Here is a 26,687-nt window from a genome sequence, read left to right as displayed (position 1 = left end):
GGTCCCGGTAGATCTTCATTGAATAACGGTGGATGAATTCAATGCAGGTGGAATCAGTCGTAGAAATGTTTGTGAAATGTACAGTTCAATACTTCATAGCTATTCTTCGAAAATTGAATATTCTGGTCCTTCCCCCATTTCACCCGCCAACTGGCCTCCCAACCCTGACATACTGTTCTGTGAAATAGGACATTATGCGATTTGGATGTTGTGCGAATACCATATTATAAACTATACTTAGCAAAGCTATACTGTTGTGTACCTGTATTGATTAAATAGCCAAGATACTGTACACATACAGTACTGTATTTCAGCTAATGTATCTGGCAAGGTACATTATGGGTTAAGTAGATTTATACTGTACAATACTGTCAACTTTTTATTTGTAAGAGTGAAAGTTCACATTAAAATAACAATAAAAAGTGCAGTACATACATAAGCCAGTAACAGGAGTTTATTATGACTATCAAGACATATGTATTATAGGCTATGTATGTACTGCACCATTATATGCCTGGCAGCACAATCTCTTTGTATACAAGAAACAATAAGATACATGTGTTTTGTGCGGGAAGCTGTTGCTTTTACTATGTCTGGTTACGTCTGCAGCATCCCATTCTCCGATCAGGATTTCTGAACTCTTTTATAACCTTATGGGACCACAGACATATCTGCGGTCAGACGTTGCCCAAATAGACATGATGTGGCGCATGACTGTACAGTTAAAATCAAATGCTTTCCTTACCTTCACCTATATTCTCAATTCCTGCTTTATCCATCCACCAGGGGGTGTAATAACACAGACCCTGCATTTATTTGCAACCATTGGACCAAGTGAGATGAATTGGCACACAAGAGTTGACAGATACTAAAATTGAGAGCAAAAGTCAAAATACTGGAGGAAATCAGTGGAGTGTGCAGAATTTGGAGAGGAAGAAGGATGAGCATCAGTATCCTACTTCAGAGTCTTGACCCAGAGTGTGAACCACTCCTCTGCCCTCTCAGAGAGATGCCACTGAGTTCCTCCCAAAATTTATCTTTTGAGGTGAAATATGACTTCAGTGAAGGCAAAAAAAAAAATAGGGCTTCAACTTAACAGCCATCCCATTATTTTACTTTTTTTCCTTTTACATCATAAAGACCTTTTTAATTTTAACTCCCCTACTACTTTCCTCAAACTAAGTAGATGTTTTACTTGATGAACAATCCAGAGGTGTGATCAAATAGAACATTGTGATTTTAACACAGAGAAGGGTATTCTGCCCATTATTCTGCCCTTATACCAGGTACATGCTGAGAAATTCCAAAAGTTGCCTTCCTCCTCATTTTCCTTTACCTCTGCATCTTAATCTCTCTTATATGTCCATCGACCTAAACTAATTTACATAGTGGATGGAATTTACAGCTACCAGCATATCTTTTGGACGTGGGAGGAAAACAGAGCACCGGATAAGAACAAATTTACAAACGCTACCCAGAGAGATCCTGGGATCGAAACGAGGTCAGTGGATTACTGAGGCAGCAACACTAACTCTGGTGCCTAGTGTCGAAGAATGAATTTAAATCCCCATGTGTCAGGTGAGGAATTCCATTTCTATTAATTAAATAAGTCAGAAATAAGTCAGTCAGGAGCAGCATTCAATTATCAGAAAGATGTAAAAACCCATCGTGTCCTTTAAGAAAATAAAACCTGATATCTTTTGAAAGTCTGGGCAACTCATGCCACAGTAGTGTCGTTGTCTAAAATAGCCTGGCAAGCCACTCAATTTAAAGGCATAGATGATAATATGTCAGCCTTGCCAAAACAAAAAATAAAATCATATTATTCAGGATTCTTACTCCAATTGTAATCAGTCAGCTCATCAGAAAGATGGAATTGTTTGGGGATAGGATCCAGTTTGGCTGTAAAACCCTTCTTGCTAACAAATGCTCATTGTTGGTTCAGTATTATGATGAATGGGTATTATGTTGAGGCATTTTTTTCATCAAAGGAGGATGAAATTACAATTTAATTTTCTTAGGATAGTAAACCACTACAACAAAGCAGCCTAGTTCCTGTAGGCAGCATAATCATTCTGGGTAATGATCAATAGCCTGATCACACGCCACAGCACATACCTTTCACATGACTGCTGCTGGAAAAGATATCTCTGCAGCCGCATTATCTCATCTTTGAGAAGACGGATTTCAGTCTCCATTGCGCAGCAGCGAAAACGTTCCTGGTGCAGCTGGTGACGCAAGTCCTATCAATGAACATGTAATCAAGAGAATGTTTATTGCCATTTGGCTCATTGTGTTTATGCCAGTTATCTACCAGAGTAATTCTCTACAACCTCTCGTCCATAGTCTTGCAATCTTTTCTTCACCATACATTTATCCAAGTCCTTCTAAAAAGCCATAGTGATAGGTAGTGCACTCCAGGTTCGTGCCACATGCAATACAAGAAGGTATTTCCCATGCCATTCTTAATTCTCTTTCATTTTATACCTGTGACTTTTAGTCCTCGATTCTTCACAAATGGAACAACTTTCCATTAGCCATTTGGACATCTCATTTTTTAAAGCCTCTCTAAACTATTCTGTAACCTCAGTCCTTTGTACCAGGGGACAATCTCATGAATGTTTTCTGTACTCTCTCATATTCTTCCTACCATATGGTGTCCAGAATTGGACTCAAAGCAAGGGTTGTGATCAACCATTGCCTTAAAGGTTCAGCATAAGTCTCCTGGTTTTTATACTTCATGCCTTTATTCATGGTCTAGAATTGTTCCCACTAACTACTTTCTCAACCTGCCAAGTGCCCCTGCTCTTTCAGAACAGTATTTTTCACTCTGATTGTTAGAGAAAAAGGATAACTTTTTTCAAATCAAGAAAAACAACATAAATTGGTTGTTCACCCCCCCCCTCCCCCCAGTTGGTTGGGTTGATTGCTTGCCTGTTATAGGACATGCTTGGGATTAGTTTGAAGGGAGTGAAGGGCAGAGGATAAGGATCCACAGATTACTGCTATGTTTCTGAAGAGTGAAATCTACTCTGCATATCTTTTGTGCATCTTAAAAAATGTAAGAGAGAAAATCAGTAAATAAAAAAATAGCAAAATGGACATCACTGTAGAACCACAAACTATCAGCAATTTTACTGCCATTTCCAAACATGGCAGGAGGCTGGACTAACAAATATCCCATTCTCTCTTAAAAATGTTCCTGTGCTCATAAATTAAGGACTACTGATGTTTGAAAAAAAAACCCAAAAAACTGTACAATTGACTCTAAATGTCACTTTCAGATCTAATGTCATATAACCAGGCAAAGAATGAAGTTTTTAATGACTCAACAATTAACTCAGAATAAAGACCTTCTCTGTCATTCTGTTTCCAATGGTATAGGCTCTTTGAAAAGTGGAGATTTAAGCCCAAAGCCTTGGGAGTAAACATTTCCAATGTCAAGACCTGGATTCAAGAAAGCACACTGATGTCTTCTTTCTTATAATCCTAATAAAGTTTGTTACGTTCCCCATGTTCCTCAAATAGCAGTTAGCACAATGCTTTTACAGCGCTAGTGATTGGGATCGGACCAGGATTCGAATCCTGCGCTGTCTGTAAGGAGTTTGTATGTTCTCCCCACATTTGCATGGGTTTTCTCCGGAGGTTTCAGTTTCCTCCCACCATTCAAAATGTACCGGGGGTGTAGGTTAATTGGGTGTAAATTGGACGATACGGACTTGTGGGCCGAAATGGCCTGTTACTGTGCTGTATGTCTAACTTTAAAAAAAATTATACTTTTATAGGTGCACCATCAAAAGCATCCCTGATGGTTGCATCATAGTGTGGCATGGGATCTGCTCTGTTCAAGACTGGAAGTGGCGAATGCACCTCGGAACATCACACAAACTTTGCTCCCTTCACTATCCAACGTACTGAAAGATCATTACCCCCTGGACACACTTTCTTCTTCAAAGAATATGAAATCGAATACCAAAAGACTTAAAGACAGGTTCTTCCCTGCTGCCATCAATGAACCCCGCAAAAGTGCTCTCATACTGTCTATGCTTTGTAATAACTATCTTTTTCATTGTAATTACTCTGTAATTCTTCCCTTATACTTCTACTTTGTATGGCTGTATGAGTATTAGAGTTGACCTGTTAGAATGCTTGCAGAAGAACCCTTGACACTGTACCAGGAATAATGTGACAAATAAAATTTGAAACTTGAAATCAATGTATCTATCATCCCTTTCACCCCAACCAACCTGACCCAAACAAATCCCTGGCCGCCACTGTGAATATTGGGAAGCACGGCGCTCCAGTGCTGATAATGATGAAAAATACACTGAATAATAACATCCTGTTATTTATATTTCTGTATATTTGGACAGGCATGTTCAACAGCTGAAAAGTATGGTATAACGATGTTAGTGACAAACCAAAGGTAAGTGCTCTCTGGCTGATTTACTTCATTGCACCTGGTTTTGACGTTGGCCAAACTTTATATATATATATATATATATATATATATATGTGTATATATGTATATATATGTATATCCCACTGATATCTCCTGCATGCCAGCCTTATGCACAGTTTGTACCTTGCAGGTTGTTTTGCCTTTCCACAAAAAAAAAGCAAAGAAGGAAAAATTCAGGGACAAAGGCAGAATTTGTGGCAGATCTGTGATTCTCGACATCAGATAGATATACTGACCTTCAATACAGAGTGTAGTAGAAACAAAGAAAGAATTTACTCTAGCAAGGCAATTAAGAACAGGGAGAAATCATCCTAAAATTATAATTGAGCTGTTCTGGAGAGAATCCTGAAAATACTTCAATTGGCACCTAATAAAAGTGCTTGGACTTGCAGGATTGAAGAATGAAATTGGTTTAGTTTGCCTGGTGAAGATGCAAGAGACGTAAAACCAAGGTGAATGGATATATAGGATATTAGAGATTGAACTGAGTTGTGGGGCTGGCTCAAGGGGTTGAATGGCCTCCCCTCCCTGCCTGTTTTTACCTCGACCTTTTGTCTCCAGCTCTTCACTTCTTTGTAGGTGCTGTCCTCCATGCAGTGAATTTCCTCTGCTATCGAGGAAGTCGATTTTTTCAGAACCTGCTGCACAACCTCAGCACTGAAGCAGCGCTCAACCACACTGACAAGACAGGAGAGAGTGAAGCAAATGCAAATGAGAATTGGCTTGGAAGAGATGCTCTCTATCCAACCCTCACAAAAATAATGATCGAATCTCAACACAGTCATGATACAAAAAGAATCGATTTCACTATCTTGTAAACTGTTCCCTACTGATATTCTTGTTTGCAATCACATTCACTCAGACCTGGCAAAATGCGAGGTTTTCCTCTCCTCCTTTCCATACTCCCTCAATGTAGTGTTAGTGTTGCACACAGTATGATTATTGTGAAAAGAGAAATGGATGGTGAGATAAAAGATATTTAACAAAGGCGTAGAAGCACATTCAGAGAGCTCGAGATAAAGCAAACTTGAACAGTGTTACGAGCCCAGAGGACCCGGAAACCCAGTAGCAATAGATATTCACCAAGACAAATGGTTACTTAAACAAAAGTTGCTTTTAATTATCTTTAAACATGAAAATAGAATCAAACTTTAACTTATTAACCTAACTTAACTCCCTTCTAATTCTAAACGTATATGCAAGTTCCGAAAGGTTCTTTGGTTCACAGTCCAATCTCACTTCTCATTCCTTCAAGTTCATTGGTTGCAGGCAATTCTTGTACTGTGCAGAGAATTTAACATTTATAAAGTTCACCAGGCTTTGGTGCTTGATAGGTAAATGATTACCAATCAGGAAGGTTCGTGTCGGTTTTTAGAGAGAGATTTGTTATTACAGGACATCCACAACTGATGTACTTCCATCAATCACTTCAGTGTCTTGCTGACAAAACTAACCCTGTCAGAGTTCTCCAGATGATAACCTCTTTTTTTCAGGTCACCACAGAGTTCCTTTTTGTTTCTCTTTTTCCAAGTTAAACATTAAACAGCCAGTCCTCTCCTCTTGCATGAACCATGAGGGCTTTGACCAGGCCGTCTTACAACTGGGCTTACTAGCTCGCATTTTGCCAGGTCTGAGTGAATGTGATTACAACAAGCTTACTAGCTTGTCTTGTTCCAGTCCCACCTGCTATCTGCTGGCTGTAACACTGTACAAGTGATCCCGGTGTCTCTCTCTCTCTCTCTCTCTCTCTCTCTCTCTCTCTCTCTCTCTCTCTCTCTCTCTCTCTCTCTGTGACTCTCTGAGAGAAAGCCTGTTTGACTCCTTCTGCTTGCAAAACCACATGACCCTCTCAGAACAGCAAGCTCTCTTCCAGACAATATGTGGTTCCAACAAGGTCTTTCAATCCATTAGTGAAGTCTCTTGAGCACTCTTCAAAGCTCTTGCAAAGGCTGTGAGGCCCCGATATGTCTAGCATGGGGCAGAGCTCCAGTATTTTAAATAAGATCTGTTTTAAAATGTTTGTATGTGACCTTCTCTAACAAACCTTTCCCAATTTATCTCCCCAAAACATATCTATATACTCTGTCAAACAGAAAAAGCCAATTTGCAATGAAAGATGATAATAACATTTTCTTTCTCAATGTGAAATTATTCCTTTTTAGATGTTTACAGAGGACTTCACAATCAGTCCTTATGTCTGTGTGGTGATATGTAATTAGACCACTAGGTCACCAGGGGTCATCCCAGTGACCTTGTATATAAAGCAGTCCAGAGCTACAGTCTAGCCTTCCAGGTTTGTCTTGCAGAGAGACAAGACCTCTTACTGTACATATTAGTTTATTAAAGCTGTCTTATACTTGCACTGCTGTTGTGGTTATTGTCAGTACAATTTAATAACCTGGAAGAAGAAGAATGCCATGTGCAGCCGGCATCTTGGACAAATGCTACAAAGCAGAGGACACAGTCTTCAGGAGATGAATATGACGCCGAGTACTATCGGATGGAAGGACATGAAGGACATGCTAGACTTGCTTCCCTACGCATGAATCAGGCGAGTCCACACAATTTATCTGACACCATTGTGTGCCTCAAAATTAATGATGTGAGGATAAATTGCTTAATAGATAGTGGAAGCACTGAAAGTTTTATTGACCAGGAGTTAGTCAACCGCCTTGCCTTCCCCACATGCCTGAGTGAGTGATCCTGTTAGCAGCCAGCAGCCTTGCGGCTGAGGTAAAACAGTTTTGCAGGGTTACTCTAGAAATCCAGGGTGCAAAATACAAAGGGTACAAATTACTACTACTCCCTCACCTCTGTGCCCCAGTACTATTGGGGTTAGATTTTCAGTGCCAGTTAGAAAGCATTACAATAGTTCACAATGAGCCTCACCCCCCACTACGCCTTACGAAAAAACAACACTGCAGCCTGTCTGTCCTGAACATAGAACCCCCTCCGCTATTCAGACACCTGACTCCAGAATGCACACCAAGAGCCACAAAGAGCAGGAGGTACAGCCTGAGGGATAGAGCCTTCATTAGGACAGAGGTCCACAGGCTACTACAGGAGGGCATCATAGAGTAGAGCACCAGCCCCTGGAGAGCCCAGGTGGTTGTAGTAAAATCAGGAGAAAAACTGCACATGGCAGTGGATTACAGCCAGACAATCAAAAAATTTACACAACTAGATGCCTACCCCCTTGCCACGCATAGCAGACATGGTCAACAACATTGCGCAGTATAAGGTGTTCTCCACCTGAAGGCAGCATACCACCAAATGCCCATTAGAAACAGCGATGGCATTTACATGGCATTTGAGGCAGATGGCAGGCTGTATCAATTTCTGTGACTTCCCTTCGGTGTCACCAATGGAGTGTCCCTGTTTCAAAGAGAAATGGACCGAATAGTAGATGAGTTCCAACTGAAAGCGGTATTCCCCTTCTTAGCCAACGTGATAATCTGTGGCCACACTCAGGAGGATCTTGACACGAATTTAAAACGCTTCTTCCAGGCAGCCGAGGAAAGGAACCTAACGTACAACAGGGACAAATGCGTCTTTAGTGCCAGGAAGTTGCCAATCCTGGGCTACATAGTGAAGAATGGGGAAATTAGCCCAGACCCAGCCCATATGCGCCCTCTCCTAGACCTCCCAGTACCACACACGCTGAAAGCACTAAAAAGGTGTTTGGGGCTGTTCGCTTACAATGCCCAATGGGTCCCTAATTACACCGACAAGGCCCGCCCACTTATAAAAGTTTTCCCACTGTGCCCAGCAGCCACCAGAGCATTCAGGGACATTAGGGACTATATCGCTAAAGCTACCATGCGGTCCATAGATGAGTCAATCCCATTTCAAGTAGAAACGGATGCATCCGATGTGGCTCTGGCAGCCACCCTAAACCAAGACGGACGACCGGTGGCCTTTTTCTCGTGAACCCTACAGGGGTCAGAGGTAAGACACTCAGCAGTAGAGAATGAGGCCCTAGCCATTGTGGAAGCAGTAAGGCACTGGCGACATTATCTGGCGTGCAAACACTTCACCCTCGTCACAGACCTTTGATTTAAGATTCTGATTTCAGATCAGACTAAATGGCTTACAATCTTTATTTAAAGTTTTTATCATATCATGATCATTCTTCCCTTAACTTTTAAATGCATAACACGTGAATTAGTAGCAGGAGTAGGCCATTTATTTGCTCCCCTGTTTAAAAATAAGCAGAAGAGGGGGAGAATTAAGAACGACAAAATCCTGCGCTGGCGGATAGAATTGTCTACATTTAACGACAACATTCTATACCGCCCCGGGAGACTCAACGAGCCCCCGGACGTGCTGTCCAGAGGCACTTGTGCCATCCTTAACCACACGTCTCAGTTGCAGAACTTGCACAATGAGCTGGGAATGCAAACCGCAATTTTACCAGTCAGACAAAGCCACCCTGATAAAAGCTACCAAACCTTTTGAGCACCTCAGCCTCGATTTTAAAGGCCCACTCCTGTCCAATAATAGAAATGTCTATTTCCTAAACATAATAGATGAATATTCCCGTTTCCCCTTCGCAATCCCGTGTTCTGATGTATTGGCAGCCACTGTTATAAAATGCCTCCAACCCATCTTCAGCATATTTGGGTACTCGAATTACATACACACAGACAGGGGTGCTGCATTCATGAGAGCAGAGTACAGCAGTACCTGCACGAGAGAGGGATTGCTACCAGCTGCACTACAAGTTACAATCCCAGGGGGAATGGACAAGTCGAAAAGGAAAATGCCACTATCTGGAAAACGGTCCTCTTGACTTTAAAAGCAAAAGACCTGCCTGTTACTAGATGGCAAGAAGTGTTGCCAGAAGCCCTACACTCTATACGTTCTTTGTTGTGTACTGCCACTAACATGACCCCACATGAACGTATCTTTTCTTTCACGAGGAAAGGCACGACAGGCACAGTGCTGATGACACCGGGACCTGTCCACCCCACAAAATATCACCACCCTAGACTTGATGGCAGGACCTAATCCCATACAAGAGGATCCCCAGCCCACACGGCCACATGTCCAATCAGTACTTCCCACACCCACACCTCCACCAAGAAAGGCTGAAAGGCAGACGGCACTCCCCACCCCTATACCACTACCGAGGAGGTCCAGAAGGCAACAGAAGCCATGAAAAATTTTTGACAAGGGAAGGATGCCGGGGGGGGGGTGGAAATAACAATTTTTTAAGGTGGGGTGAATGTGATGATATGTAATTACACCACTAGGTCACTAGGGGCATCCCGGTGACCTTGTATATAAAGCAGTCCAGAGCTACAGTCTAGCCTTCCAGGTTCGTCTTGCAGAGAGACAAGACCTCTTAGTGTACATATTAGTTTATTAAAGCTGTCTTATACTCGCACTGCTGGTGTGGTTATTGTCAGTACAGGCTGTATTGCCAGAATATATTTGCATTTTACTTTCATTATCAATGCTTTCATTCTCCTTTGCAGAAATTTTTTATCAAAACTTCATGTTCAAGAAGCTCTTTTTGGCAACATTACAGTAAAACTCCAATAATATGAGATCAAATTGTCTGGGGATCTTAATGGTTCTAGCACCTGGCTCATTCACTAGTCTGGAATATGTGCCGAGACATCCCGAGTGCAAATCGGCCGGAGTCCAGGATTTGGAGAATGGCTGCGACTGGGGTCCAGACTGTGAGGCAGGTGTGTGGTCAGGGTTGGAGTCCAATGTATCAGGGTCAGGAATATGGGTAGGTTTACTACCAGAGCTATTTTTCATTCTCTTTACATTTCCGAGGTTCAGTGGAAATCTAATTATACTCCTTTGTAACATTTTAAGGAAGTGAAATAAAAAACTATTTGTGTCTTGATAGAAATAACATCAATCGCCTGGAAAATCTGCTAATTTGGCACTGTCAAAATTCCAAGGCTGTCAGATTATCAGAATTTATAAACCTTTTCCTTTGATCTAAATCTTTAACTTCTCTTGTTAGTTGGGTCATTTTTCTTGTGGCAACTTAAAGGGTATATATTTGTTGTAAATACTGCATTAGTTCTTTAAGTGCTTCCCAGTCCTTGTTTACTGTTGAACTTTTTGATATGGTTTCCTGATCTATCATAGCTGATCAGAATCAGACCTTTGATTTAAGATTCTGATTTCAGATTAGACTAAATGGCTTACAATCTTTATTTAAAGTTTTTATCATATCATGATCATTCTTCCCTTAACTTTTAAATGCATAACACGTGAATTAGTAGCAGGAGTAGGCCATTTATTTGCTCCCCTGTTTAAAAATATTGTGTCTGATTTATTGTAACCTCAATCTCCAATCCTGCCTACCTCCAGTTATCTTTCACAACCCCACCCCAACGTGCTTATCATTTGTCCATATTTGTTTTCAAAGTAGTCAGTTGTTTCCATTGGTTCTTGAGGAAGAAAGTTCTACAAACTTGCAAACTTATGACAAAAAATAATCTCATCTTTGCTTAAAGAGGTAAAGCCTCAATGCAGTGTTAATGCTGCACACAGCATGATTATTGTGAAAAGAGAAATGGGGAACCTTGGGTCAAAATTCTTCCACAAAAGAAAAAAATCCTCTGTACATCCATGCTGTCAAGACTCTTTAGGACCTTATTCATTTAAATCCAGTTCCTGCTCACTCTTCCAAATCCCAGTGGAATCAATTTAGCCTGTCCAACCTTTCCTCAGAAGACAATTTGTCCATTCGAGGAACTGTTCTGATCAATCTTCTCTGAACTTTTCCAATGCTTGAAGAAAATAAGACCATAAAAAAAAACAGAAGTTGGCCAATCACCCCATAAAGCCTGTCCCACCATTCTATAAGATCCTGCTTATCCAATCATAGCCTCACTTCCCCATATTCTATTTTAATTTAATCCCTTTCTCTTTGACAACTCCGCCAGCTGCAATGTGATCCCAGCACCAACGTCTGAAACTCCTCACCCTTTCTGCTTTTCTCCCTTGTTCATACTTCCTTCCCCATTCATTCATCCCCTACCCTTCCACGACATTTTCTGCTACAATTGTAGGAGGTGCAACACCTGTCACAATACCTCTACCCTCATCTTCATCCTTGGGGCTGTGTTTTAGACTAATAGTCAAATCAGTAAAACAAAATCTTAACTGACAGTCAAGGCAGTATTGTCTTTAAATAAAAAAGTAAAATGGCTAATTATAAACATGAAAAATGGCCGACTGGCAAGAGGCATTGTGCCCCTTTACCTAAAATGTGGGTTCCACCATGTTTGCAGTGAAGTATTTACAATAAGATATTTATCATACTGTCCTTGCCAATGAAGGTGTGATTGTGCACATAATCAAGTAACAAAGATTTCAAGTACTGTACACGTTTGACTGGCTGGCATAATCTTATAACTAAGTATCGGGATGTCAGGGTGTTGGGTGCAATCCCTCTATTGCCATTGTTGTTTTTTAGTGGTAGAGGTGTCCCTCTACTGTTCGTGCACTTGTTACATGTCTAGCAAATCCAGTCTGTCGACTAAACGTACAGCAGCTTGTTCATTTTGATTCATGTCAAAAGCATTATTTTTTTGTCTGCCATTTTACAAGCTCTTTATTAAAGCATTTAATGGGTTTAATTAAGATCTGTTAGCTTGCTTTCTATAGCAAGAACCCCACAATTCTCTACATGTGAAGAGCCCAAACAGGTGAGCCAGAGTTTCAAGCTTCCTCCAGCCTCTTCTATTGCATCCAGTTGGTGAGACTTAGCACAGACCAGACATCTGCTTCGCTAAGCACCTGCACTGTGTCCTCCTACACCAGCTGGAACTCCTGGTTGCCATCAACTCAATGGCATGAACACTGCATTCTCCAATTTCAAGTACATCATTCCCCTTGATCCCTTCCTCTCAGCTTCTCATCCAATGAGATTCTCTCACACACATCCTTCTCTCCATCCTTCCCAACCCTCAGTTACCCGTTCCTCTCCCCTCCCCCATCATCTCACCATGGTTAGCGTAGTAGGTGGTACGGTTATTGTAGCAGTTAGTTCAACGCTGTTACAGACACAGCAAACTGGGTTCAAATCTGGCGCTGTCTGTAAGGACTTCTCCCCATGTGTGCGTGGGTTTCCTCCAGGTGGTACAAAAACATATGGGGGTTATAGGTTAATTGGGCGTATTTGGGCGGCATGGGCTCATGGGCCGGAAGGACCTGTTAACATGCTGTATGTCTAAATTTAATTTAAAAATTAAATTTAATCTCCAGTTGCCCACCACCCAACCCTCCCTTATATAATTCCACTGATCTATCTCCATCAGTAGCTGTCTCTACCTTCACCCTCCCCTCGCCTTCCTGGCTTCATGGACTTGATCTCCTCTTTGTTTGCCTACACCTATCCTCCCTCTGATTCCCAACTTTGCCCCTCCTTGGTCCACCTATCACCTATTGACCCCTCTCTCTCTCTTCCCTTGAATACTAGCGGTCTTCCATCTCCTTTCTCAATCCTGAATCAGGGATTTGACCCATGGGTTTCCCTTCATGGATGCTGTGTGACCCACTGAGTTCCAGTATTTTTCATTTTTGCTCCAGATTCCAGTATCTCCAGTCTCTTGTGTCTCCATATTGATATATCAACATTGCTAATGCAGTGTATATTAATATTTCTCTAGATATAATTAATATGTTGCAGAAAACCTAGAGATTAAATATATAGTGCATTATAAATGCCCTTATATTGAAGCTTACTTTCCACTCTGGGGGTTGGTCAGTAAGTGGCCACTTTTCTGACACAGGTCATTGGCTCTCTGTAGTTCAGCCAAGATAGCTTCTAAAAGTGATTGAATTCTGGAGAGATCACTGGTATCCGCTGCAATTTTTGATATTGCTTCAGAAGATTCATTCATGCTGAAAGAAAATTGGTTTAAAACATCTGATTAGCTTCAGGTCCCAAAAGGAGAACAATCTGAATGTACGAAAGGGAATTCTGGTCTTAATATTTCTGATGTGGTTCTGACCACCTTGTTATCAAAGAGGTTGCAAAGTCTTAATTTCATGTTGCAGGGAGGGAGGGAGTAAATTTTAATTTCAGCTGGAGGTGGCAAACAGATGACCTACAGAGGAACCTTGTAAAGTTAGAGGTATTTCATTCAAGGGGGATGACAGAAATGCCTCCTCTCATATAGAGAACGTTGAAAATTCCCAGTCCTGAAACTTGTTGAAGCTGGATCAGAGATGGAAAGCTTTTAGTAGGATTATGAAACCTAGCTGGAGTTAGATACAGGCCATTTAGGAATTCTCAGTGGAAAAGCATCCAGGCATGGTCCATATAAATGCAGTGACCAATGGCTCTAATTGCAGTCTCTGAGGGTGTGGGTCCAGATATGAAAGTGTCCTGCTGGGTCATTACAAAGGGTCTGTACTGATCACTGAGGGGAAAGAACAGAGACTTCCCAAATCCTCGTGGCAGGACACTCCAAGTGGTTGTATGCATCATACATCAGATCTTTTTGAAATGTACATTATTAGAAAAAAATATGTTTGATAATGGGCTACAATTTTGTTCAGGCTTTATTCACATGAAAGATATAAAATACATATTTGTGACTCTGCGCTAACCTATTTCAAACAGGAGGCAGATCATTTAGTTTGTAGTTTGAAAGGGGTGATCAAAGTGCAGTTAAAATGGAAAGGGGACCAAATGTACCCATCAAGCACAGATTGGCAGTTTTCCTGTGAACATACAAAATGACTCCACATTTGGCCATTGGTCATAGTCAAATTGAGATTCCATGATCCACAGGTTCAGGATGAGAATAGTGTAATCAGGTTCAGTGGGTAGAGGGGAAGAGAAGAAATGGAGTTTAATAAAACATTTTAGATCAAAAATGAAGGAAAAAAGATTTTGAGTGGGTGATGCATTTCAAGGACTCAGATTTTCCAGGGAGATTCAAACATTTAGATAGGATCAAGGAGAGGTTGCAGAGAAGTATGGAGTCATAGATTGTTTAGTAAAAGGGAGTGGAAAATTCAGAAAGATTTGCATAGTCATCCAGTATTGACTATCATTCTCCATGAATTCAAGTTCATGCGGAACCAAGCCATAGGACAGAAAATGTATAATTAGAGGGAACATCAAATGAATTTGCAAAAACTACTCATGAAATAATGACCAACATTCCTACTGTGATCACACCCAGTGAATTGTACAGCAGTGGATGATCCTGTCAAGAACTAACGAAGACACAAAAACTACATAAGTCTTGCTGACACCACCGAGAAGGTTACAAAGAGCTAGGTGAAGCCATTTCAAGGCAGGAATATTGCATTTTTATTGTGTCACTTCTGTGTCAAACTGTAAAAAGGGCAAGCCTGCAGCCTGGGACCAGGATGGGAAAGAATGTGTATGTCATACGTCACACTAAATGCTGATGCTGTGTTACAAGTAAAAGAAAAAGGTAAAGATTCCATTATTGTCACCTAATACTACATTTAGAATGTAACATACATGAAATTCTTTTAACTTTGGTCTACCGTAAGGCAGAGAGCCCCCACTTTGTCCAGGGCCCCTCACAGAAACCTCCAGCACTTGGTGTTCCTAGGCAATCTTCCCTCCAAGTACTGACCAGTCCTGAGCCTGCTTAGCTTCCAAGATCAGACAGTCTCAGGCGTATTCAGGTCATGCCTCTTTTGCTTCCGGAATGCTGGCATACTTTGTAAAATACTCACTGGGGCAGCATTATCCTGACGTTGTTTGGTTCAGTGTAAAGAAGAAAAGCTGGCTTAATGATGGGTCTTCTTTATGGCAGTATTGTGGGATCTCTGTTTAAAAAGGGCTATCGAGTCATACAACGTGGACCAATGTCCAACACTTTCATGCTTACCAAATATGAATTTAATGCCTATCCTTTTAAACCCTTCTTATCCATGTATCTGTCCAAATGTCTTTTGAATGTCATAATTGCACTCACTTCTATTGTTTCTTCCAGTAGATCACTCCAGATATGTTTCGCACTCTAAGTGAAAGAATTGTCCCTCAGATCTTTATATCTTCCTGTTCAACTTAAACCTATATACTAGAATCATCTACCTGATGAAAAGGCTGCTAGTATTAACTTTAACACACCAGTCATGATTTTACAAACCTCTTTCGGGTTCCCCCTTCACCTGCTATGCTTCAGGGAATAAAGATCCAGACAATCCTACCTCTCCAATAACTCAAACCCTCCAGCTCCTGTAGCATCCTGGTGAATCTCTTCTGAACCCTTTCCAACTTACTGTTATCCTTACTTTTTCTGGGCCACCACAACTGCTCACTATTCTAAGTGTGTTCTCACCAGTGACTTGTACAGCTATATCAAAAGTCCCAAATTTTGTACTCAATACCCCACCCAATGAAGGCAAGCTTGGCAAAGGCCTTCTTCACCACCCTATCCATTGGAGTTGCAGGTTCCAGGGAACTGTGCACCTATATTCCAAGGACACCTTTACACATCTTCTACAACATTTTCTAGGACTCTACCATTTGCTACTTGGCTGATTGATCATAACATTTAAGAAGAATTTGGACAGGTATATGGATTGGATTGGTATGGAGGGCTATGGACTGGGTGCAGGTCAGTGGGACTAGGCAAAACAAAATGGTTCAGCACAGACTAGAAGGGTCGAAGGGGCTGTTTCGTGCTTGAATGTTCTATGGTTCTAATTGTTTCTTCTTTCTTTTTGTTACCCATAGGTTGAATGCAAATATGGACCACTGTAAAAATTATTGAACAAGTTAAGGGTCCCATAAAAGAAAAATCTGTAATTTGCAGCAATGTCTTTGCTCATTTCAAAGTTTTGGTCATCAGAGTTGGCTGGACATCACTGCTGTTATTTTTCCTCTTGCTATCCTACCATTTTGGCCACTTTAAATCTCTGCTTCTTAGTCTTCATTCACTTCAAGATGTGTCAAGTACCTCTCTGTGAATACTTATTAAATTGTCCTTCTGCTGGGACTTTTGTGGACTGTCACATTTCTGATTTTTTTTCTATTTTTGATGACAAGAGCCTGCTCAAAACTGGCCATGAAGGATGCGCAATTGTTTGATGTCAAGCTGGAGGATCTTCATTCGGTCTCTGCACAGCAAGGTAGGTTTATGATCATCTACAATAGTATTTTTCAATCTGTGGTCTGCAAACCCCTGACAGTCTGTGGGTTGTTTTAGTCAGGCTATGGTTAATAAAGTCTTAAGGTGGTGTGTGGATGAAAAAAAGATTAAGAACCACTGATGTACAACATTTGATGCTTAACTTTAAATAATTGTTGAGAAATGCCCCAATATTTTTGATGCGTTGCCTGAAAAACTAAATAGTAAAAAGTTACTGCTTATTATTATTAATGATATATTTTGGATGTATATTTATAGGTGACAGGACAGTATTGGACAGGAACATACTCTCTGGCTCATTATGCCCACACTGAGCAAGATGCCAAGTCTCTTCTGCCATCACATGATCTATATCCATCATTCTCTGCATACACATATCTATATAAAAGCCCCTTAAGTTTCACTATGGCATCTGCTTTTACCACAACACCCTCGGAGTTTCAGGTACCTACCACTCTGTTAAAATCTGGCCCCAAGCAACTCCTTTAAGCATATCCTCTCTCACCTCAAATACATTTTTACCCCGAGAGAAAGATTCTAACTATCTACTCCATCAGTGCTTCTCAAAATTTTATAAACTTTTTCAAGTCTCCCCTCAGTGTTCTGAAGCTCCAGAAGAAAAGAACAACCCATATTTATCCAACTTTGCCTCAAATGCCTTCTTATCCAGGCATCATCCTGGTACATCTCTTCGATATTCTTTCCAAAGACTCCACATCCTTCCTGTCAATAAGTGAGCAGAATTCCACCCAGTATTCCAATTCAGCCTGAACAAAGTGCGATCCCGCTGGAACGTGACTTCTTTACTCTTTTACTCATTGTTGTGATGAATGAAAGTAAGCATGCTATTCACCTACTTTACCACCCTATCTCCTTCACCCAACCACCCCCCCCCCACCCACCCACCCACTCACACTTTTGTTCGGATAGCTACTTATGTGGTCATTTTCAGGAAGTTATAGATTTGAACCCATGATCCCTCTACACATCAATAGTGTTAAGGGTCCCATAAAAGAAAAATCTGTAATTTGCAGCAATGTCTTTGCTCATTTCAAAGTTTTGGCCACCAGAGTTGGCTTGACATCACTGCTGTTATTTTTCCTCTTGCTGTTCTAACCATTTTTGCCACTTTAAATCTCTCCTTCATGATCTTCGTTGACTTCAAGATGTGGCAAGTACCTCTCTATGAATGCTTATTAAACTATCCTTCTGCTGGGACTTTTGTGGACTGTCACATATCTGATTTTTTTTCCTATTTTTGATGGCTAATGCTGTGAGTCTTAGTTTCTTGATGTTAATACAATCTGTATACTAAACAAAGGCAGTGAAGTAGCTATCAATGTTGGCATAGTTATCTGTCAAAGCCGTTTGGTGTCCATTTACTCAGCACTGATTTTTTTAAAATGTGGTTAAAAAGGATGGTTATATCTTGCATTGATGGAAACACTTGTCTATTTCTGGATTCTGTTTCAATGACAACTGTCAAAGGTAAGACCCTGTATTTTGAAGGGTTTTGCCTGAAATTACTCATTTGAATGCCAAAAGATATATTGATCCCTCAAGGCCCAGTCTAGGATCATCTCCAAATTATAACCTTAAATTCTTCAATGTGGCACAACAGTGATTGATCATTTCTTATGGGCTTTTGGCTGTGTTGGCGCTGGATCAACTTTCCTCTTTTGTAGGGATGATTTGCTTCTTTACCTATCTGAGTTACAACTTGACAGTGGGCGTTGGCACTCTTTGTTGAACCGGTTAATTTTCAAATGACTCTCCGTTGGCAAGTTCTCTGCTGTGCCTCTGAGTGGCAATGCATGAGAATGGGACAGTTGCAACCCCAGGCTGAAGGTACAGGAGATCTTCGAGGAATTTAGTTCTCAGATGTGAATTGCACAAATTTACAAGCAAGTGAACTTGCAATGGAATTTGCCAGCACTCCCCCCCACCCCCACCACAGGTAAATAGCCGCACTGCCTTGTGGGTACTTTGGGAGCAAGGAAGATCGTGGAGGTAAATCCTAACAAAAAGGTACATGTGGAGTCCAAGTTAGACTAATACCAAGTCATATATTCTTCCTGATAACTTCTATAAGGAAGTGCCAAATACTGTACTCCATATTCCATTAGATCTAATCTTGAAAGTCAAGAGGGGGACCTGATATTTGGGTAGATTTGTCCATATTTTGAGTTGTGCATGTAGAGCTAACACTAGTGCGAAGGTCCATTACACCCATTCCTCAGCTACCATTCACCTTAAACTAACTTACCACGGTTTATCTGCTTCAGTAGGATCTTGGAATTCAGAGACCTTACTCAATAAATGGACTGGGCACACAAATGAAAAGTACGAGGTCTATTTTTCCATTGGCAAAATGAAATGTTGGGACCATGCAAATGGTATTGACAGACAGTCTAGAGCAGAGTAACTACACCTGCAAGACAGCTGTGTTGTACGTGGAACCTGATAGGCTTTAAGTCAACAAGAGATGTTTGATTGAGAATGAATGACTAAAAGGGAAACTACACATTCATGAATTAAGGGAAGAGTTCAGAACAAAGGCACAAGTGTGGTGCAGACTTCACAGTGAGGAGCTTACTGCTCTCAATGACTGAACACCCAGTAAATGGCTTGGAACATTCTCTTTCTATCTGATTCTCAACCTAAATAGGGCTAAATGAGCTTATGAATGTGCAGGCTCATGATGAAAGAACAGATGTGTGGGGAGCATGACACTGCCATTAGTAAGATCCACAAGACAGCTTTTTTTTAAAATCAACTGAAGGATTTTAATGGAAGACTATAGATGAACTGTGAAGCCTGGCCCATCTTATCAACTCATTGCATCGGTTATCTATAAGGTAGTTATGTCAGTTAAATTTTCACTCTTCTCATTGATTTACCTGATTGAAATGCTATTTGTTTCATTTCTGAAGTCTCCAAGCATTTTATGTAAACTGGATTCTTGTTCTTGACTGACCTCCCACTGATTCAGTAAACTGCTCATCTTTTCTTTGACTTTGTCAGTCTGTTTGGACACTTCTTCTGCCAAGTTAGAATCCTGATGGTATTCTGAGTTAAATTCCACGAGTGTCTTCCTGAAATAATCACAGAGATTAGGTCATTGGCATGGGGATCGTCTGAAATGGAGAGAACTTCCCTTTGTAGCAGCTACTACGGTAGATGCTACTAAATAAAAGCAAATGCACACAAAGGTAGTCAACTCAAGATTGGTTTATTGCAGATATAAACAGACCAGGACCAGCAGGTTAAAGGTATGAGCCATTAGTGCCCTGCGCCTTTCGGCAGGGGCTTCATCTGACCCACTTGTACTTTGGTGCCCAGCACTACTAGCCTTCATTGTGTCAGGTAAGTCTGTGAACTGATGGTGGCGGTTCACAATACCGCGCTGTGCGCCCGCTACACCTTCCTTTTCTCTGACTAATCTTTCCCTGACTGAACACTCTGGGGTGTTGAAAGCAATGGCCAGTAGGCTTTACCTGGTGCAGCAGATGCATTCGTTCAGCACACCCTTATGGTCCTACCTCATTGGATGTTGTTCAAGGTCCCAGGCCCTCATAATGTGCCCAGCCCTGGGGCCCATGCTTTGAGCCCCTCGGCATCAGGTGAAGAGCATCTGGATCCACCCAATTTGATGGTGAGGGGAAAGAAGCCCAACTGGATCTAAAACCAGGAACTTGACCCGTATGATCATTAGGGCCTGAACCAGGTTCATTTGCATTTTGAGGTTAAAGTGTACCATACTGTTCCCCACAGGTCTGACAAGAAACTGGCACCAGAGATGTGACAAGCGAAGCAGCAATGGGAGGGTGAGTGGAGCAGTGAGAAGTTGGTGGGTGGAGAGATGAGGAAACAGGGAAGAAGCAGTGAGTGGAGCGGTGAAGAAACAGGGAAAGAGCAGTGAGGGGATAGCGAGGGGTGGTGGGAAGGTAGAAAGGTAATGGAAACAGACAGTGGGTGGAACACTGAGTAGGGCAGGAAGGAGCAGCAAGTAGAGTAGTGAATGGAGCACTGTATGGTTAAAACAAAAGCTTCTCGTGAGTGGTCTCTGAAGTGGCTTGGATTATAATTCTGGTACTTGTCATGAAAGTGCTGTGCCTAATGGTACAAGGCAAGAAGAACACGCCAAAGCAGTAGAAAAATTCACTTTTGAAATGATCTCAACAAGATATTTGTTGTGCAATGAGTGTTAAAAACTTGAAATAATTGGTTCCAAGACCCAGCTGACAATGTGACGCCTCATCTAACTCCTGGATGACTAGAGAAATGTTTTAAGAAGGCAGTTTGCCATTTCTTGATGTTTTCCTGACATGTCATGAAATGTAAGATTTTATGACTAAGAATGTAATTTTGTCTCATTGCTCATCATTCCTGTTAAGAAAGAACTTATTCGCCCTTGCTGAAACCTTATTATTAACAGCACAACTTGCTGATCCTTCTCGGAGCTTCACCTGTGGGAAGAGTCAGTTAGGCAATTGCCAGAAAAGCATGTTTCTCCTGATATTCCAGTCATAACAATGACCACCTAAAGTGTTTGGTATGAAGAACTAATTTCTGTACCCAATTCATGTTTTCACGGTGAAGACCTACTGATGCATGGAGACAGCCTGGTCTTCCCTTCTAGTACATACCCCATTTGTGGATAGGTTAATAAACAACACAACTAGGGAACAGTTACCAAAATACCAATGCCTATAAACAGTCTTACCTAAGTTGTTGAATGGCTTGCCTGAATTCTGTACATGTACAATTATGATTAATAATAGAATTTTAGGGATATGGGATAACTCCAGAAGAGTAGTGCTGAGATAAAAGGACAACCACGGTATGATTGAGTGTTGCAGCAGGGCACAAAAGGCCTACACCTACTTCTATTCTTGATGTTCTTGCATCTTCCAGTGAAATGCTGGGCATGTGATAGGTTCAGCCTGTGGGTCAACAAAAGAGCTGTAAATGCAGACCACCATGGCTCTCACACCTACTCCACTATTCAACATGGTGGTGGCTGAATTCCTACAGGCCTCAACTCCTCTTCTGTGTCATTGTCCTGGCTTACCATTTTTATTCAGATAGAGTAATGAATGAATCCAAACCCTCAAATGTTGTCAAATTTTAAATCTGCCGCAATTCAGGGGCAATTTGGAATGGATGATAAATGTACACATTACTAGAGGAATTGAATGAATAATAAGTGGAAAAACAATTAAATTGCAGAATAGCCAGCAAGATCCAGACCACTAATTTAAAAATACTCCCATTCCCTAATTGACCCTGTGGTGTTTAAGTTCTAAGACAACATTTGCCATTAGTCTTTTCCACAAATGTTTTGCCTGGAATCGTCCCCATTTTTTCAATATCAAGTCACTCTTGAATTTCCTGTGCATTTTCAGACTGTTTAGAATTGAACCATTTTAAAAATGTATATAAATGGGAATTCATCAGCATAAATAATCAAAGAAATTAATTTAAAGATATTTTTAATTGTTTTAATGTTTAATTTAGTAAGACAGCACGGTAACAGGCCATTCTGGCCAATGAACGCACACCGCCCAAATACAATAGGACCAATGAACTTAACATCCCTGTATGTTTTTGAAGGGTGGGAGGAAGCTGGAGCATCTGCCGACACACAGAGAATGTACAAACTCCTGACAGACAGTGCCAGATTCAAACCCAGATCGCTGTATTAATGTTGCACTAACTGCTACACTGACTGTGCCACCACTACCCCACCACCCCCCACCCCCCGCCACGCTAACCGAGCCACCCTTGTTGAACCTCTGCTTTTTTAAGTCTCAAAATAAAATATTTTAACTCCAGTCATTCATCCATGTTATTCTTACAGTGTTAAAAATTATTTATTTTGGGAGGGCCTTTAATTTTTAGCATGAATGGCCAATAACAATAAATTAAAGGCAACAGAAAGCACAGACCAACTTTAATAGGGATATTTATAAAGGTTTTACAGATGCAATTAGAGACCAGACAAATTACTGTTTCACATTCTGCCTTAACTCCTTCTAATACTGAGAGAAAGGAATATGAACAATTAGAGGAGTTTACATAAATGTTGGAGACGTGGCCAATTTTGTGGATGGAAATTCATTAGGTTTGTGTGAAGTAATTCAGTCATGGCCAAAATGAACATAGTTTGCATCAGAATCCAGACATTTTGGGGCACAAAACCAAAAGAAATTCTGATGTTAATGTGATGCACTTGAGTGGAGTTATGTCCTTGTAATGGAAGATTTAAACTGTGATTTTTACTTTTGCACCCTTTGCTTCTGCAAGGCTGAGAACCTGCTTGTGTTTTAGAATCAGCAGACATAAGTTAAATTCCACCGAGGGGCCAGAGATGCAGTTATCTGAGGAAAGGATATCTGTGTACCAAGAACATTTAATCTTTCTGCTTGTTTTGGTCACAGACTATCAGAGGCCTAGCCTTGATGCAAAATAAACCATTGTATTCAAAGTGATAAGCTGAAAATTATGTTATTCAATAGAAGCCTAGGCATGCTAGCTTGATCGCTTATCTTTCTTACTATGCTGGGAATAGGTGCTTGGGTAAGCAGTTTTTAGGTAATATAAGCCATGGTCCCGCTGCTGAAGTTTGAGACTCTCCGAGAGGTGGCAACATCTCTCAGCAAGAAGAACTTCTAGAGTCCAGCCAACGTCCCGGTCAGGGGAGGTGGAGAAGCTGCTACCGGTGCCCCGACAACCAACTACAAGTGTGCGGTCGTTGCCTCGCTTCGGCAGTTGGGACCAGTCCAGGCGTTGATAAGAATAATTGGGAAGGGCTTGCATACTGTAGTTTGAAATCAGCTTTTGAATTTGTAATAAACATTTGTATAAACTGGACTACTCTCGGTGTGGGTGTCTATTTTCTTTTGGTAGCTCGAACACTGTGACCAATCTAAAACGAACAAAGTGAGAGGAAGAAATCCATTGGATAACCAGGCCAAGATGCAGAGTATAATATAATTTTTTCAAATACAATAGAATCCAAAAAGGACCAAAGGCATGGTAATTCTGTAAAAGGCAGGAATTTACTTCACCATGCAGCAAGTTTAGAAAGACTATGGATGATAGAAATCTGAGAAATTCATCAACCTGAAACATTAACCTTGATTCTCTCTCCATATTCTGATCTCCTGGGTATTGGCTGGTTGGACAAGCATGGGTTACATCTGCTGGAGTTCAGTAGAGAGGGATCATAACTGAAGCATATAAGGTCCTGTGGGTTTTTGTTGGGCAAAATGTAGAGAGGATGTTTCTTCTTGTGAGGAAAATATAGAGCCAGGGATTAAAAATAGGGGGTCACCCACTTGCAATAAAGAGACAAAATTTTTCTTTGTGGATCTTGAGTCTTTGTAACCAGAGCGAAGCGGAAACAGAGTTTTTGATTATTTTTAAGGCAATAAAAATATTCAAAAAGAATTAGATACTTGATAAATGTGGGAGTGAATGATTGTGATGGAAAGAGTGAAGATCTGCGTTCATTATCAAAGAAACCATCTGATTGATACATCGCATATGAGCCCTGATGGCGAAGCTTGCTCTGAATGGCTCCATCTCCCACAGCTCTTTTCAGGATATCTTCCTTTTCTCAACTTCCTCCCATCTTGTCCATTGCTTTTGCCTTGTGGCAGACTTAGGCCAGAGGCTCTGTTTCCAAATGAAATTGTGGAAACAAACCTCAGACCAGACCTTGTGCTGTGGTCAGCCTCACTTCATCTTGTTTATATCATCAAGTTTACTGTGTCCTGGGAGGATGTAGTGGAGGAGGCTGATGAGGGCAAGAAACTGAGGGACTCTGAGCTGGCAGCTGATGTGCAGCAATGGGGCTGGAAGGTAAGGGTTTGACCGGTTGAAGTCGGCTGCAGAGGATTTGTAGCCACATCGACATCAAGGCGACTCCGGGAGTTGGGAGTGTAAGGAAAGACACACTGAAAGCAGTCAAAGATCTCTGCTGAAAGGGGTAGTCAGTGGCTCTGGATGAGGAGAAAGGATTCCATCTGGGCCCCCAAGTGAGTGAATAGCATCTAGGGGGTGAGCCCGGGACACCGGAATTCATTGCTGAACCCTCCGGAGATGGCGTGGGTCTAGCAGCGAAACACCGAGGTAGGGGAGCGCCAACTTAATAACCCAGAAGATGCCATCACTCACTTGGCTATCCCGCAGAGTCTAGGCAGCAAGTATCAGGAGTGCAATAAGGGATATTAACATACCACATCAGATTAATCAAGAGATATATTTATATATTATGTGGTTACCTGACTTCTTCTAGCACTGACAACAAAGATTTTGGGTTGTGTGGCATGTTTCGAGTTTCAGACTCTTTCGTGGATGTCACGGGGTCCTTCTCTTCCATTCTGTCTGTGTCAGGGTCCTCCTCAATGGTGCTGATAATGTCAGTCATCATCACCTCCAGGTCAAACATTGTGGCAACGATATATTCAAGTGTCTGGCACAAGCCTTCATTACGGCTGTGATATCTTGATGAGCCAATCTCATCGGAGAGACTTCTCTTTCTGAGTCTCTTACTCAAATCAACTTTAATGTTTTTGTGCTTCTTCATAGTGTCTTCTTTGATGCGTCTGCAGAGCTCTTGCAATTTTAGCTGTCATAGGGAAGAAATAGATAGTGGTGAGCCTTTCTCCCACTTATTCCAAACAATGGAACCAATAATGCATTTCTACACGTGGTATAGCAAAATATAACTCAGAGAAGTCGACATTAAATACCTGACAATTCACTTAAACAGGGTCTCCTCGAGCAAGGAAAACCCTGACATATGGAAATTCTATTTTACGCAAATCTTTGAAGATTTTTTTCTCCATGATTTTTGAAGATTTTTTTAAGACCCGATAGTTAACTATGGAAATGCATACATATTCAGGAGGTAATAGAATCAGAGGAAACAGGTGCTTTGGCCCAACTAATCCCGTTTGGCTGCATTCCACCCACATCCCACTACATCTTTTCCATCCATGCATACCTGTCTAAATGTCTTTCAAACATTACAATTTTCCTTGCTTTTACAACTTCCTATGGCAGCTCATTCAATATATACACCACCCTTGGTGAGAAAAAGTTGTCTAAATCTTTCCTCGCTTAACGTATATCTACGTCCTCTAGATTTAGATTCCCCTACCTGCGGAAAAAGATGATGACTATTTACGATACCCATGCATCTCATGATTTTATAAACCTCCACAAAGTCTCCTGTCAGCCTCCAAAGCTCCAGAGATAAAGACCCAGCCACCCAGCCTCTGCATATAATTCAAGCCTGTCAGTCCCAGTAACATTCTCATGAATCTTTACACCACTTTTTCCAGCTTAATGATAAAGGTAAGAAAAAGGAGAAAATGGCCGATGAGCACGGCGACCTCACGGATCTGGGGGTAACACCAGCTGTGGGCCCAGGTGACCTTCGCGTGGCAGGAAGACGGAGAACTTTGATGGGAATGCCGGCCAACCCGAGGTCAGCGCTCCAATGACGTGGGCTCTGATATCAGCACCAGGGGCCCATATAAGTGGAGCCTCCAGTGCAATAAATCAGTTTTCAACTTCAACTTCCTATGCGTGCTTCCTTCTACACTGTCGTAGCGTGTATGCCACATTGGTGACCCCGAGGGGTCCATCCGGCAGTTTGACCCGAAGATGACGGATCAAGCGGAGCCAGCAACCATCCACGCAATCTCACACAGGCTTCCGATGTTCTGGGTGTCGCAGCTACATATATGATTTGAGCTGGCCGAGGTTCAGTTCCAGCTTTGCCACATCACCACTACCGACACCAGCTATTTCTACGTCGTGAGCACCCTCGATCAAGACACAGAAGCAAGGGTCATAGATTTCCTACAGCAGCCTCCAGAGCAAGGCAAGAACACAGCCCTCAAAGAGCGACTCACCCGCACTTCCAGGCTTTCCTGGCGCAGGCATACCACCTGATTACTGAATATGGACAGATTGGGGGACAAAACCCCATCTACCCTAATGAGCGAGATGCTCGCGTTGACCAAGGGCTACAAGCCTTGCCTGCTCTTCAAGCAGATCTTCCTGGAGCAGCTGCTCAAAGATAT

At 41.6% G+C, this 26,687-nt stretch overlaps 1 protein-coding gene across 4 annotated transcripts in view; it reads right to left on the bottom strand.

The window, feature by feature from the left end:
- The window catches only part of LOC138742388 (testis-specific serine kinase substrate-like), a 63,731-nt gene that overhangs the window by 28,549 nt on the left and 8,495 nt on the right, over positions 1-26,687 (bottom strand). For 2 of the 4 annotated variants that reach the window (XM_069896698.1, XM_069896696.1), the window contains exons 4-8: positions 24,876-25,222; positions 19,485-19,679; positions 13,184-13,342; positions 5,005-5,140; positions 2,119-2,243 (exon numbers count right to left, since the gene is read on the bottom strand). In XM_069896698.1, the coding sequence (XP_069752799.1) occupies positions 2,119-2,243; positions 5,005-5,140; positions 13,184-13,342; positions 19,485-19,679; positions 24,876-25,222 (962 nt within the window). Of the gene's footprint in view, positions 1-745; positions 869-2,118; positions 2,244-5,004; positions 5,141-13,183; positions 13,343-19,484; positions 19,680-24,875; positions 25,223-26,687 lie in introns of all 4 variants that reach the window. The other 2 variants (XM_069896697.1, XM_069896704.1) reach the window with 2 other exon arrangements.

This window comes from Narcine bancroftii, chromosome 1 (genome assembly GCF_036971445.1).
Source record: "Narcine bancroftii isolate sNarBan1 chromosome 1, sNarBan1.hap1, whole genome shotgun sequence".
NCBI lineage: Eukaryota > Metazoa > Chordata > Chondrichthyes > Torpediniformes > Narcinidae > Narcine > Narcine bancroftii.
Note: the sequence above shows the minus strand (reverse complement) of the source record. Positions and strands in the feature narration are given on the sequence as shown.